The following is a 14,484-nucleotide window of genomic DNA, read 5'->3' as shown; positions in this document are numbered from 1 at the left end:
ATTTTCATCGAAAAGTTCTAACAAAAAATAATATTCTTTATACATGTTTTATAGAATAAAGTATAAGCGGAGATACAAAACAAAATTATATGCAAAAAATGTCATTGTTTTGTATTGTGAGATAAAAATAAAGTGTTTGTAAAAAGCTAATTCAAGTTAGAGTTTTGTTTTTTTGCCCGTAAAATGTTTCTTATTATATTTTGTGAATTGTGTATATTAAATATTGTTTACTTGTTTATTTCTTTTTTTGTAAAATCTTTGTGTCAACATTTGCTTCGTGGGTTAATTGATCCAGTTTGAATCGGAGTTGCGTCAAATTTCCGTCCGCGCAGACTTTTATCGATCCTTAGCGATACATCGGATGAAGGAATTTTGTTGCGTATCGAGTGTATAGTCGATACCAACAGAAGATATCGATATACTTGGTCGCTTCTCTTTCTTGCTGCTATGTCAAAGTTATGTTCTCGCGCGTTGTTGCACGTGTAGTTGTGCGCTGTCGCTTTGTGAGTCAGCAGAAAGAGAAGGGAGTCTTTTCTAGTACCTTGCAGCGGTTGTTGTCAGTGAGTACCGTCGGGAACGGCGAAATAAAACCGCAGACCGCGCGAGCACACGATCACGGAACGAGCGAGACGATGTCGAGCGAGGAGAAAAAGCCGTTTCGCCGTCTGCCATTGTTTGTTCGCCCTTATCACTACGAAATCACTCTGACGCCAAATCTTAAGGCCTTTACCTTCGACGGCACGGAGAATGTGCATCTCAACGTAAGTTAGAATCTTGTTTATATGCTTTGCTGTTTCTTTTTCAAATAAAAAAAACAAATAAACTGCAAAGTTTCGCAAAGTGTTCCACATGGCAAACATAACCAAAGGTCTATTCTCTATAATTGCACTTTCTGTACTCATTCTCATGTTTTTTCTCTCTTCTCAGTCGTGTTTATTTCGATTTTGAGTGCAAACAAAACGAATTACAGTGCAACTACGAAGAAGAGATTTCAAAGATAACCGGTTTTCCTTATCGCAGCTATTTAGATAGTATTTTAAATTTAAATCTAATCAGAGAGAGAGTAAACATTTCTATCAGTCTTATCTTACAACCGCAGACAATTGCAAATTTGATTTTTGACTGATAATTATCAACATCTGTTTCTTATTTTACATTGATTTGTATCTTGTAGATGCACTTGTACAATAACATGATTTTTATATTAGTTTGTTTTTTTCATCATATTTAATTCTTTTTGTTTTGGAACACAGGTGGAGAGCTCAACTGGAATCATTGTATTGAATTCTTTGGAAATTGATATAAAGAGTGCAGTTTTTCATGGAAATGATGGCAAAACTATTCCAGCCAAGAAAATTGAATTATCAGCATCAGAAGAAACAGCCATGCTGGTGTTTCCTGAGGCTTTGCCACTTGGTAAAAGTGGGTACTTGAACATAGAATTTGTGGGAGAGATTAATGATAAAATGAAGGGCTTCTACAGGAGCAAATACAGCAGGTGAGAACATTTGATTTTATAAATGTACAAAATTTATAAGCAAGTCATATGAGTTCATCTAATTAGAAAAGAGAATTTTTTAATAGTATCGATTTATTGTTTGTTACTTTTATTACATAATTAAATAAAAGATAGATAAAGATGATACTTTAAATTATGTATTTTGCTTTTTCAAAGGCAGAATGGTAATTGCATTGTAACTTATTTGTGCCCCACATCAGCTCGGAGGTTCTTTCCATGTTGGGACGATCCAACATACAAAGCAACTTTTGATATACACCTTAGACTTCCATCTCAGATGTCTCTTGTTGGCTTGTCAAACATGGTGAGAATCTTTTAATATAGTATAGAACTTTTTTTTATGATTTCAGAGAGGATGGTACAATTGAGCATTCGGCGGTTACTCAGTTTGAACCAACAGATGCTAGACGTTGCTTTCCATGCTGGGATGAACCGGCGCTCAAAGCCACGTTTGACATTACACTAAAAGTACCAATTGGTCTTACTGCTCTTTCCAATATGGTAAGCAACGACCGGCATCTGCAATATTATTTGCTTTTTTTTTTTGCTTTGCTTCTCTATATGATCTGGTTTTTTTTATATATTTCTTTAATGTGCTTTTTATATGTTATATATTAGAGTTGCTTTGTATTGTATATATACATGTATAAAAATGTGTTAAGTTCATATGCTTTTTTTATTTTTCAGCCTGTGAAAAACAAAGTTACAAATGGTAACTACGAAACATTGACTTTTGAAAGAACACCTATTATGTCGACGTACTTAGTAGCCGTAGTGGTGGGCGATTTTGATTACATAGAGGACACGTCTAGTGACGGTGTGTTAGTTCGAGTTTATGTGCCCAAAGGAAAAAAGGAACAGGGTCAATTTGCACTGGAAGTCGCTACCAAGGTGCTGCCTTATTACAAGACTTACTTTGGTATTGCATATCCGCTACCGAAGATCGATCTCATAGCAATCGCTGATTTTTCGTCAGGCGCAATGGAAAATTGGGGTCTAGTGACCTACCGCGAGACCTGTCTTTTAGTAGATCCGCAAAACACGTCAGCAGTGCGCAAACAGTGGATCGCTCTGATAGTAGCACACGAGCTGGCGCATCAGTGGTTCGGCAACCTCGTAACAATGGAATGGTGGACGCATTTATGGTTGAACGAAGGCTACGCATCTTTCGTAGAGTTTCTCTGTGTCGCACATCTATTTCCAGAATATGATATTTGGACGCAATTTGTTACGGATACGCATATTCGAGCGCTGGAACTGGATGCTCTGAAGAACAGCCATCCGATCGAAGTGCCAGTCGGTCATCCCTCGGAGATCGACGAGATCTTCGACGATATTTCGTATCACAAGGGCGCTTCCGTAATTCGTATGTTGCACGCGTACATAGGCGATGACGACTTCAGAAAGGGTATGAATCTGTACTTGAAGAAACACAGCTATGCCAACGCAGAGACTGAAGATCTTTGGGCCGCACTGGAAGAAGCCAGTAATAAAGCTGTGCGTAAAGTAATGTCATCATGGACCAAGAGACAAGGTTTCCCCGTCGTCAAAGTCGATCATCGTCACGAAAACAACGTAAGAATCTTGTCGTTATCTCAAGAAAGATTTCTGGCTGACGGATCGGTTGATACCGAAGCGGATGATGCGTGGCTCATACCGATAAGCATAAGCTCGTCAAAAGATCCGAGCAAAGCGGTATACGACGGCATATTAGACGCGAAAACCAAGGAATTCGTGATCGAAGATATTCCCGAGGGCGCTTGGCTGAAGATCAATCCCGGTACAATTGGCTTCTACCGAACTCGTTACAGCCAGTCCGCTCTGTCATTACTGTTACCCGGGATCAAGGACCACACATTGCCTCCTCTAGATAGACTCGGTCTGCTGGACGATCTTTTCGCAATGGTACAAGCGAGTCATGCGTCTACCGTAGAAGTGCTCGAGCTCATGCAGGCGTTTCAACATGAGGACAATTACACTGTGTGGTCTACCATAGTAAACACTCTGAGCAAAATCGGCACTCTCATTTCGCACTTAGATTTCGAGGATTCCTTCAAAGCGTTCGGACGCAATCTGTTTCGCGATGTCAACAGCAGGCTAGGTTGGGATCCTAAGCCGAACGAGAGTCATTTGGACACGTTACTGAGAACTCTCGTGTTAGGTCGTATGGCAGCTCTGAACGATCAGGATACCATTGAGGAAGCGAAGAAGAGATTCGAGCTTCATGTGAACGGCACAACTGCGCTCGCCGCCGATCTGCGCAGTCCGGTTTATCGAGCTGTGCTTTCCGTGGGCGACGCCAAAACTTACGAGACCATGATCAAACTGTACAAAGACGCCGACTTGCAAGAAGAGAAAGAGCGTATTTTACGGGCGCTCGGTGCGATCAAGGACGAGTCTTTGCTGAGAGAGGTTCTGGACTTCGCCATGAGCGAGGAGGTCCGAGCACAGGATACCGTGTTCGCCATCATGTCGGTAGGTCTGTCGTATAAGGGTCGTCTGATGGCGTGGAATTTCTTCAAAGAAAAATGGAAGACGCTGTTGGATCGTTACGAAGGCGGTTTCTTGTTGGCCCGGCTAGTAAAGTTCACCACGGAGAACTTTGTTACCGAGGAACAAGCCAAAGATGTGGAGAATTTCTTCAAGAGTCACCCGACTCCGGGCACTGAGAGAACGGTGCAACAATGCGTGGAGTCCATTAGGCTGAATGTCGCGTGGCTCGCCCGGGACAAGGACTTGATCAGAGATTATCTGACCACTCAGGTCTAGTAAACGCAGTTTGTTTTCCTTATCTTATTTTGATAAATCAATTGGACATCGGCATAATTTGGAATTGCGTGTGAACTGGTTTGTATTCTTTATAGCACGAAGGTTTCACGCAATATTGCTTGATATTGTGAAGAGCAAAATCAGTTACATATACGGTTTCTCGTTTCACTTCCAATTGTGATCACGAGAACGATAATTCAATACGAATCATGTGTATCACGCACGCTTGGCGTATAAAAAAAAAAAAAAAAGAAAAAAAGAAAAAAAAAAGAAAAACAAATTCGTAATATTAATTGAAAAACCTCTATTGCGCGAGAACGAGTAGAAATATCGTTTTTGTACACACTTACCTCATCGACGAGTCATCTTGATACACTATGTTTTTTTTACAGTGTTCTTACTCGTTTACTGGTTTTGTAGATTAGTTCGTCATAGAGGGGATGGCATTTACAACAATTTATTTTGGATGTTTTGTCACTGGAGATAAAAGTTGAAATTTATTGTATACAACAAACTGTTATATATTATGCAACTGTTACAGCTTTTATTTTTGATGACATACCGCAGTAAAATATATTTAAAACATGATTTAGAATTTATTAATTGAAAGGTCGATCATTTCTAAAAGTTGTATCAGCAGTATTTATGGGGTAATTACACAATGCGAATGTTTTTTTCTATTCTTTTATTAAAAAGGAATACTCTTATATTTGTGATGATAAAAAATTATTCTTTCTGATGATAGAAATAAACACAATTCAAACTAATCTACCACAGCTGATAAATTATTTCAATACAAATAACACACTTTTTTTAAGTTATATTTTTTATATCTTACTGATATATGATATAGGAGTGTAAACTCGATCCCGTCGATATTTTACAAGAGAGTCCACAAAAAAATTTGACACTGTTTCAAATAAAAGTTATGTGCAATTTTTTAATATTTACTTTGTGTGAATTATCTCTTTAAAAAAATAAAAAAAATAAAAACGTGTGGGGGTGGACTTTTTGTATATATACTTTTTGTATAATATTGCGAATGACATTTTTTGCGTCACATGTATCTGTGGGATGTAGTAAACCCCTGTATATATTGATGGCTGCACGTGCCGAAACAAGGAAGGAAGATGATCCCCGATAGTGAGTCAGACTTCGTTTCTATTATCAGCGTGCCATTCACCATCACCAGTTGGCAATCGTTATCAAGTAATTCTATTCTTCCTCTAAAAAGAATTACTTTTCTCCCCTCTGTTACATCACTGCTTTTTACGAACTTTCGAAGTAGCAGCTTAAAATCGAAGCGAGAATAACACAAAAGCAATACCACAGACTATATAAAACGTTTATATTGTTCGCAAAAGCAACATTTCTCCCAAATAAGGGCTATAAAATCAAATGCTACATATATTGACGAATGCTTTTACGAAGAGTTGCCCGACTTCTCTAGGAGGTAATGCGCGTTCCCTCATTTATTCGCTATCTCTCTCAGATCAGAGGAAAGAAAAGCGGACATGAGCGATCGAGGGGAGAAGAGGAAACAGAGAGGATGTCAAGGGACATGGGGTTGGAGTCAGTTCCCGTGGGTATAGCCCTGCTCGAGCGTTCCCAGGAACGTGCACGTGACCCGCGCCAGAAGACGATCAATACGGACTTTGCGAACTCCTACACCCCGCCAGAACGACGTGTCGCCCTTATACAGTTTCGCACACATCCTTCGCCTTCCGACGAGACTGATGGTGGTAACAACGAACGACCGCCACCCCTCCTCGCACGTGTGCGTGGATTGTTGCGCGCACGTGCGCCTATTTAATCTCCCCTTTCCATTTTCTGCCAACCTCCTTCCGTTCCCGATATCACCAAATCCTTGCGGATTTATGGTTCCTAGACGCGATGCAGGAAACACGCTTCTGAAGTTTTTTTTTTTTTTATATATATACATTTTAAAGCTGTATTGTTAAAAATAAATAAATTGTTCTTATATTTTCTATAGAAAAATAATAAATTTGCGTTTGTTTTAAGAAGTGCAATAGTTACTATTATTTGTTTATATATTACTCGAAGTAATATATATCGCGTTTTTAAAAAATATATAAAAATAAACGTATAATAAAACCGTATTTTTTGTCAAGCTAATGTCATAGAAAAAAAAATTGAATTTTAGAAATATGTAAAGTTATGGTTTTATTTAATAAAGTTGTAAATACGTGTGTGTGTGTGTGTGTGTATAGATGTTTGAGAGAGAGAGATGAATGGAATCGGTATCTATTGAGAACAAGGTGCACTCATTCATAAAATGTGACGAAAAGTAATTTATAGACACAGTTTGTATTTATTTTATGTGTGCGAATACGCCCGCGCAATGATGTATTCTTACAGCCTTTCAGTCTTCGTAAATATACAATATCCACGCGGGTTTAGAAGAGGAAATCAGAGCTTTCTCTCTCCCCTTAAATTATAATATAAGAGACTATTTAACACATACAATAATCGTACACAATAACAAAGATACCAGGGAGATATACAATGTAGAGCTCAAAAATCTTAAAAAAGAACGGGACCTGAAATACCCTTAATTTAATTGCGACGAGTACAATTTCGCAAAAAGTGCTCGTGCAAAAGTTTAATTTTGCCATCTTAACTCGAAATCTTGAACTCATCTCGCGCGTAACAATTCCTCAAAATAAAAAATTTCTTGCCGCTAAAACCGTAAGGATAGCTGAGGAACGCGAGTTTGACAATTAAAGCGTTTCCCAAGAGAGGACCGTGCAAGAAAAGGCGATCGATCGGCGACCAGTTGGGCGGGGCGCTAATGACTCAAATGTTACAAAAGTGAGATCTCGACATCTGCGGCATTTTGTGAACATTATGATGAGGAATAAATCATTGAGGGATACTTCATTGGATCGAGTAATGACTTTATTTCCAAGTGATCGCCGTACGAAAACTCTGAAATGAATGAACTAATTGAGAATACCCTTCTCTTTCTCTCTCTCTTGCGTTGTTCTTTCTTTTTTTTTTTTTTTATACATTATTAATTTCGCAAACTAAAATTCGGACAAAGGTACAGTGTTCATTTTCGAATCTGATCTCACGACGAGACATCACGCGGTCGATTGGAGAGATTGGAATGGTATAAGATTCTAGAGAGGAGAAAGAATTGAAAGGGGATCTGTGTGCCAGGTTCTCTTACAACAGTGAAAGAGATCACGTGAGGAATGCGATATACGAATCTATGTACAAGTATTTACAAATTCCCTTTATGAGAGAAGAATAGAACTTGGAAATCGGGCTTAGAGTTCGCTCTTTTTTTTTGTTTTTTGTTTTTTTTTGTTTTTCTCTTTTATCAAGCGTCCTTCTTCATCGTTTTTTTTTACATCTTCGTATTATCTCTTCGGTTGCAGGCGCGCCCTCGAATGGCCTTCCGGTGTATTTCTTCCGAACGATTAATGTACCTCCTCTCCTCACAAGTCAGGGATAGCCTAGTGGCGAGCCTATTTCTTGGTCGAGTCTACGTGACGTCCGAAGTATTCGGAAAATCTTCGGACACTTCGCTCTCGAAGACAAAACAGGACGATCTAACATCAGTCCATGAGGAGGTTGACCTCGATGCGACCTGTACCTTAATGAGTCAGGCCGGCAGGTCACCGCTCAGCGACCGTCGCGGCGGGGGACGTTGTCGTCATCACGACGGACGTCACGGTGGTTGAGACGGTCGTCGTGGCGGTCATCGTGGCTGTGTTCAGCAGAGGTTGCAACGGCTGCCTCGACGGTTGCGTCGTTTTCGCGTTTTCTTGATGTCCCGCGTTTGTCTCCTCCAGAGCGGTCTGCAGGTCGCAGATGTACTCGATCACCCTCTGAATCACCTCGAGCTTCGAAAGCCTCCGTTTGCGCGGCATGTCCGGAACGAGGGAGCGCAGCTTCGTAAGGTAAGCGGCCACCTCCTCGGCTTCGAGATCACGTCGAGCGATTCGCGAGCTGAAGCCCAGACCGTTGAGCGTCAGGACATGGCGACGTAATCGTGGTACACGGCCACCCATCGGGCTGACCACCATCGCCTTCATTACTGCTGGTGGCGACAGTCCGAGTCGATCAATTCGACAACACTCTCTCGCTCTTTCCTCCTCCCGACGCTTGCTTGCGAATACGCTGCGTGCGATAGTTCGACGACAGTCCACCACGGCGCACTCACATACACATATACACACGCGCGTGTGTATATGTTCCTATCGATCGTAGGAGCTGTCGAATACAGAGACGAAAATTTGTTAAAATGCACGAATCCAGAGTGGACGCACTTTTTTCAAGCTCTTTCTCTCTTGCTCCAAATCCAATCAGTATAGTCACACACGTTACTTGATGACCTGTCCTGTGTATCACAAGCTTAGCTCCCACTAAGTGACCGCATCCTCGTGCGAGATAGCTGTGACGAATGTGACAACTGCTCCTGATCACTTATTCCATGCGGATGTAGAGTGAACCGATTGTAAAGCTACAACTCAGATCGTGATCGTTGGACGGATCGAAGCAGACTGGCCTCCGCCCCTCACCTGCGTCTTTTTATAGCCTTGCGCCACCCCGCTCTCCGCGCGCACCCTCGAGACGCTTCTACCATTTGTACGGCGCAATCGCTGCCCGAGTGAAGTAGTGACGGCTTCGAGCGTCGCGCAACTTTGATCAACGATCAATTTTTTCCTCCCATCAATTTAGTTCAAAATTTCAATTTTCTTCGATTCTAATGTAAAAATAGAAGCAACAGTTTGTTTCTGGTATGGTAGACCTTTAATCTTTTTTACACTCTGGTATCATATTTTTCAAATTTATATCCAAAGTTTAAAATTTTTTTTTATTTTCTACTTCTTCTCTTGTGATATTTTTTTACTTCAGTTTACTCGTTTACATAGATGTTATCTCATCGTTTGCTCTACTGACGTTCACAGTGACTTGCAATTTACTTACATTTAGCGCAATCAGCTAAGTCGCACGAAATTGTGATCCAAATAATATTCCCGCGTGAACGCGAATATACAAAAGACAAACTATCAATCTAACGCGCGAAATTCGATTCGAAGCTATCAGTAGTCGGGGGTGTTTGACGACTATGCGACTGGCGGCGTCGGTGGAACACGAAGGGAGCGTAAAAGGGAGAAGGGAAAGGAGAGGGCGACCATTGTTGAACGTCCGGCGGCGCCAGCCACTAGCCATCACGGCTCTGCCACCACTACGAAGACATCATCGCCACCAACACCGTAACAGGCGGTTGGTCGACCACCACCGTCTCTCTCTCTCTCTCTCTTTCTCTACATGCCCGACGTACGGCGACGGTTGTTCACTAACCTGTACACCATGAATCCGGCTGCAATTTTCTGCAGCGACGAACGTTGCGCGAATAAATCACGCGCCTCTGTTTACAGACGCCTCGAGATGGCAATTACGTTGTATTATAAAGACGCCTGCGTTGGAGTCCGTTGTAATCGAAAACAAATTAGTTTCTGCGTTTCTTCTAAAAAGACAAGCGTTGAAAACTCTCTCAACGCGTCTTCTTTCTTTTAAAAATAATCAAATAAAGTCAAATCAATCGCTTTCTCTTTTATTTGCGTGTAAAATGTCCAATTGTTTCTCTTTTACGAGTATCGATACTTAAGCGCGTATTCTTTTCGCGATTCCGAATGAATCGAACTGTCGTTATCGGTCGAAGACAAGAACCCGCGCCCGTTGTTGTTCGTGGCGTTGTTGTACGCGGCAAATTAAAAAGAACAGCGGAATAGCTGTGCTCGCTCGACGAAAGAAGAGAGAGCTGGCCGGAATAGCCGGCGACACGCTTCGTAGAATTTCCAGGCGACCGACGCCTGGACAAACGAGAGAGTGCGTCTCGACACTCGTCCGAAGAAACAAATGACCTATGAGACAATTGAGGGCAGCGGGGTGGACGCGCGAAATCATTGACGGGGCCTCGCTTGCGGAAATCTTGCGCTTCCGCGTCGTAGTTCTGCAAGTGAGAAAAACCACGATGTTTCGGAATTTTTAATAAATTTAAACGCACAAAGTGCACGCACGCGAGTGAGAGAAAGAGAAAAGAGAGAGATATACGATTGCCACACTGTAAAGAAATTTGACTGTTACTCCTCGAAACTCATTTGTGTACATATCAACAACGTACGTAAGAATTGCAAAATCTTTTAAATAAACAACAGTTGGCAATATGAAATTCAAATGACGAAATATATATATTGTATGTTTTTGTAATACAAAGATATGAAGTGCACATAGTGAGTGCGAGTTATCGTACATTTGGTTTCAAAATGATGATCTAATAATTTCTTAATGATAAGTGTATATCAGAGTAAACGAAAATATGATGTATTTTTTTTTTTTTTTATCTCTCTCTTACGAGAACCTGGCGATATGAGTTAATTCAAAGAAAAAACCAGTTACAAGACAAAGCGCGTCTGAAGTAGAAAAAACTTGCTGTCTCATATTTGCTCGATATCGCGTGACCAGAATGTCGGTGAAAAAAAAAAGAGACACTTGCGATATTTCTCTCTAGAATGCGAAATTTATCTTTTTTTTTTTTTTTCACGTGACAGTATATTGATGAGAAAGATGAGTTGTTGTTGGGGCGAGTGGAACACGCGTCAACTTTGATACTCGTCCAATCCGCGTCCGACTGAGATGGCGATAAAAATATAATACGACGATCTTTCGCAATATTTCTTGACAGCTCACTAATATACGCGGTTACGACGTGTTCCTTTTTTTTTTGCGCCGATAAAGATAAAAAGAGGCAAGTCATACCTGCCTATGTGGCGCGTAAAAAGATAGCCGTTCACGGATATTATCGGCAACGATCGTTATTCAGTACAGCGCGACGACATGTTCGTCGCATAATTTCGCGACACGGTTGTTGAGAGAGATATGTGCCCTCTCTCTCTCTCTCTCTCTCTCTCTCTCTTTTCCACGGAGAAGCGCACGAGAAACAATTCCGTGGAAAATTACAGGGAATAAAATCGAATGCGAGACGCCCGTGAGACTCAACGGGCAGACACTTGCGCGGTTACATACCTGAGCAACCGGATCTCATTGACTCCTTGACCCTCGAGTTTAAGAAGTGAAGTTCCCTTGACCCGGGAATAAATAAACCGAGAAAACCGCCGCTTGCTGTATCCGCGCGAGAGAATTTACTGATACTTTTCATTGAGATTTCTAACCATTCCGCGCACAAATGTTACGAAGTCATCACAGACTTCATCGGTGAGATTGCTCAATTAACGCCGGAAATTATAGTTTCGCTAAGTTGCTCAATTTCCTCTTTAATACGCGCCGTTTTCGCGCATTGAAAATTATGTAAAGAAACGTCAATTGTGGAATGTATATCTTATAACGAGTCGTATTATGCAACGAAATCTTAAGCGAGACGATCTTAATAATATAAATGTATGTGTGTGTGAAGAGCGCACTTTGAATTTTTTGACTGTAACGTTCAAGTTACACAAGCCAACAACTTCACGAGTCCGCGCTTTGCATGAATCACCGAAGGAAGTGACTCGGCCGGATCAGCCGCCCAGGTGTTGATTCGTTCGTCCGTACTCATCTTGCACTTGAGCGCATTCTGTAATTCTTGTTCGCACGCAGATAAAAGAAAATTCTTATCCTTTGCTCGATAAGAGACGCGATTTGTTATCGATGTATTCTGAAGTTTGAATGTACCGAGGAGATATTTTACATCGTGATAAAACCGCCCCCTCCCCCCCTCCCCCTCCCCGATCGCAGCTAGAGCTCGCGCGATTATCAATATTAGGCATCGTCTTCTTGAGTTCGTTTTCACGTATCTGATAAAACGAGATTATCACCGTCAATAGCGATCGTGGTGAGAAATAGCTGCGTGTTAAAACTCGTCTTCGCGTCTGGGATCTGTGTGATAACTTGCACGTGTTGAATGAATGAATCTCTATGAAGCGGAGTACACATTAGCGAGAACCGAGTCGAATCTCGAAGTTTGCGCATCGCGAACAATTTGGCGACCGCGCAACTTCTCGTTACGAACATAATGTTTTAATAAAATAATAAAGTAGTCTCTTTGAATATAACGTATGTTTCAAAATTTCAACTCGAGAATCAAAGTCGAGAGTTCGCCACTGTGAATCTTGCTTTACGAATATAATACGTACTTAATTACATGTGTATATAAAAACCAAGAGAACCTACTTTATTTATAATAAAAACTCTTTTTTCTCTTCCGATTATTCTTCTATCAAATAAACGGCTCGACGGATTTTCATCGATTGTGTTTATATCTTATTTATGTTTATATATAGCTGTTTTTTTTTTTTTCGATGATTTGAGGCAGGACTTTGAGCGTTTGAAACACGCGAAGAAAAAGCGTCGCACCTATAATTAGCGCGTCGTCTCACCCTGTGATTCCTCTACCTTTCCGCGCTTCACCTTCGTTCACGAAAATCGAGACGACAGAAAGAGAGAGAGAGAGAGAGAGAGAGAGAGAGAGAGAGAGAGAGAGATAGGAATTAAGACCGCGATAGAAACGCGCGCATCTTCGCACACAGCTGCCGCGCACACAACGCCGGGAATGCATCGAAGTGAGCCCCGTAATCGTGCGCTTCCTTCTGCCATGTCGTATCCGTTCGTGAGATAGCGAACTGCATAGTAGGCGCTCACCTCTCGCCGCGCATACATACGCACGTATCGTATATTCTTACGAATAAATTTGCGGAGCGCCGTCGTGCGTGCGTGCGTGCGTCGCGTAGCGAGAGAGACCGCCGAGAGTTTCCCTTAAAATGCGCTACACGGCCGATTTAACCCAGCAGCGCCTTTGCATACTAATTCCACACTGTCCCGTTCGAACGAGGGGAATGCGAATCTCGCCTCGCAACTTTGTCAAGCGCAAATTGCGAGACAAGTAGCACGAGTATAGAAAGCAGAGTATATGTCTCGCGACGTATAATAATGAATTTTTGGCAGAGGTTTTAGAATATATATATATATATATATATATATATATATTATATTTTGTGCAACATATGTAACTTTTTTTAGAATAATATATAATAAAAGAAAAAGTTACATAATAAAATATATTAACGAATTTATACAATAATTATATAATTGTTTCCAGACACAGGTATGTGAACACGATAACACTGGGAGAGACGTAACAGCGGAAAGAAATAATTTAATTTTGAAGAAATCTTGTTATTTTATATATATATATATATATATATATATATATATATATTTTTGGTTGAGATTTACCAATTGTTTTTTTGTATTTGTTATGATTTATTCAATTTGGGTATAAGTTGTTTAGAACGAACGTACTAGTATGTATATATGTACATATAGAATCGCGTAAACATATATACGGAAACACATCGTTCTCTCTACTATCAAAACGCGATTATCTCAATTGTTCATCGATCACGAAACGATTCCAAATAAGATAAGTGAGAATGATTCCACAATTATTAATGTGACGCAATCAAACAGATACACAACAAGAAAAAACAAAACATATATATTGATAGGGGGTATACATACTTCAAAACAATGATCTAAAAACTGATACGCGAGTGACATCAATTTCTCTCTGCGCTTGTGATGAAAAATAAACAAAGTCTTGACGTGTAATTTTCATTTTTTTTTTTTTTAACGCGAGAACATTGGCGTGATCATTTATTATTGCGGTCGTCTCGAATTGATGATGACGAGAGACGACGGTGATGACGAGAATGGGAGCCGGTTCTCCTTGCGCGGCGAATTTTTTCGATTTTGCTCGGCCAAACAACCGAGACGGAGAAAGAGAAGAAGACCATGAGAGAGCGCTCCGTCGAAAATTATTCCACCGAGTGTATCTTGGCATCCAATGATTGTGCGCCAGCGGCTAGAGCGGTCGGTCGGTCTCTCCGGAGTGCACGTGCGCCTTGCACGTGTTAGCTGTGGGGCGACTCTCCCGGTCCCCGGCTGCCTACAAGACTGTAACATCGTATCAGGAAGAGGCACGGGGGGAAGAGGAGGCGGCTATATACGCTCACGCTTTCTTCGTCTTGCGCAGGTCTTGCCGTCATTTTAACACTCATCTCGCTTCTTCTTTCGTTATTATCTCTATTCTTTACTCTTTGCATTCTTTTTATTGTCTCTCTCTTTCTCTGTGTGTTCATCGAACAAACGCTGTGACGTTGATT

General features: G+C 41.0%; 2 protein-coding genes across 3 annotated transcripts; one reads left to right on the top strand and one right to left on the bottom strand.

The window, feature by feature from the left end:
• The first annotated feature begins 437 nt into the window (after positions 1-437).
• Positions 438-5,234, top strand: LOC109855869 (puromycin-sensitive aminopeptidase). Of its 2 annotated transcripts, none has more exons than XM_020430547.1 (4): positions 438-761; positions 1,254-1,498; positions 1,676-1,823; positions 2,207-5,234. In XM_020430547.1, the coding sequence occupies exons 1-4, from the start codon at positions 459-461 to the stop codon at positions 4,286-4,288; spliced, it is 2,778 nt and encodes a 925-aa protein (XP_020286136.1). In that variant the 5' UTR covers positions 438-458; the 3' UTR covers positions 4,289-5,234. The 2 variants fall into 2 exon arrangements, with proteins under 2 accessions (XP_020286136.1, XP_020286134.1); XM_020430545.1 differs by lacking the exon at positions 1,676-1,823 and adding an exon at positions 1,870-2,020 and having other exon boundaries at positions 439-761.
• A 2,050-nt stretch (positions 5,235-7,284) lies between these two features.
• On the bottom strand, positions 7,285-8,831 carry LOC109855870 (DNA-binding protein inhibitor ID-2). Its single transcript, XM_020430548.1, has one exon. The coding sequence runs from the start codon at positions 8,350-8,352 to the stop codon at positions 7,933-7,935; it is 420 nt and encodes a 139-aa protein (XP_020286137.1). The 5' UTR covers positions 8,353-8,831; the 3' UTR covers positions 7,285-7,932.
• Positions 8,832-14,484: the final 5,653 nt, after the last annotated feature.

This window comes from Pseudomyrmex gracilis, unplaced genomic scaffold (genome assembly GCF_002006095.1).
Source record: "Pseudomyrmex gracilis isolate BER0280 unplaced genomic scaffold, ASM200609v1 scaffold_101, whole genome shotgun sequence".
NCBI lineage: Eukaryota > Metazoa > Arthropoda > Insecta > Hymenoptera > Formicidae > Pseudomyrmex > Pseudomyrmex gracilis.
Note: the sequence above shows the minus strand (reverse complement) of the source record. Positions and strands in the feature narration are given on the sequence as shown.

Coding starts and splice junctions, on each gene's coding strand:
- LOC109855869 (XM_020430545.1), top strand. CDS start 459: ATGTTCTCGCGCGTTGTTGCACGTGTAGTTGTGCGCTGTCGCTTTGTG. Junction 762..1,253: donor CGGAGAATGTGCATCTCAAC/GTAAGTTAGAAT, acceptor TTTGGAACACAG/GTGGAGAGCTCAACTGGAAT. Junction 2,021..2,206: donor TTACTGCTCTTTCCAATATG/GTAAGCAACGAC, acceptor TTTATTTTTCAG/CCTGTGAAAAACAAAGTTAC.
- LOC109855870 (XM_020430548.1), bottom strand. CDS start 8,352: ATGAAGGCGATGGTGGTCAGCCCGATGGGTGGCCGTGTACCACGATTA.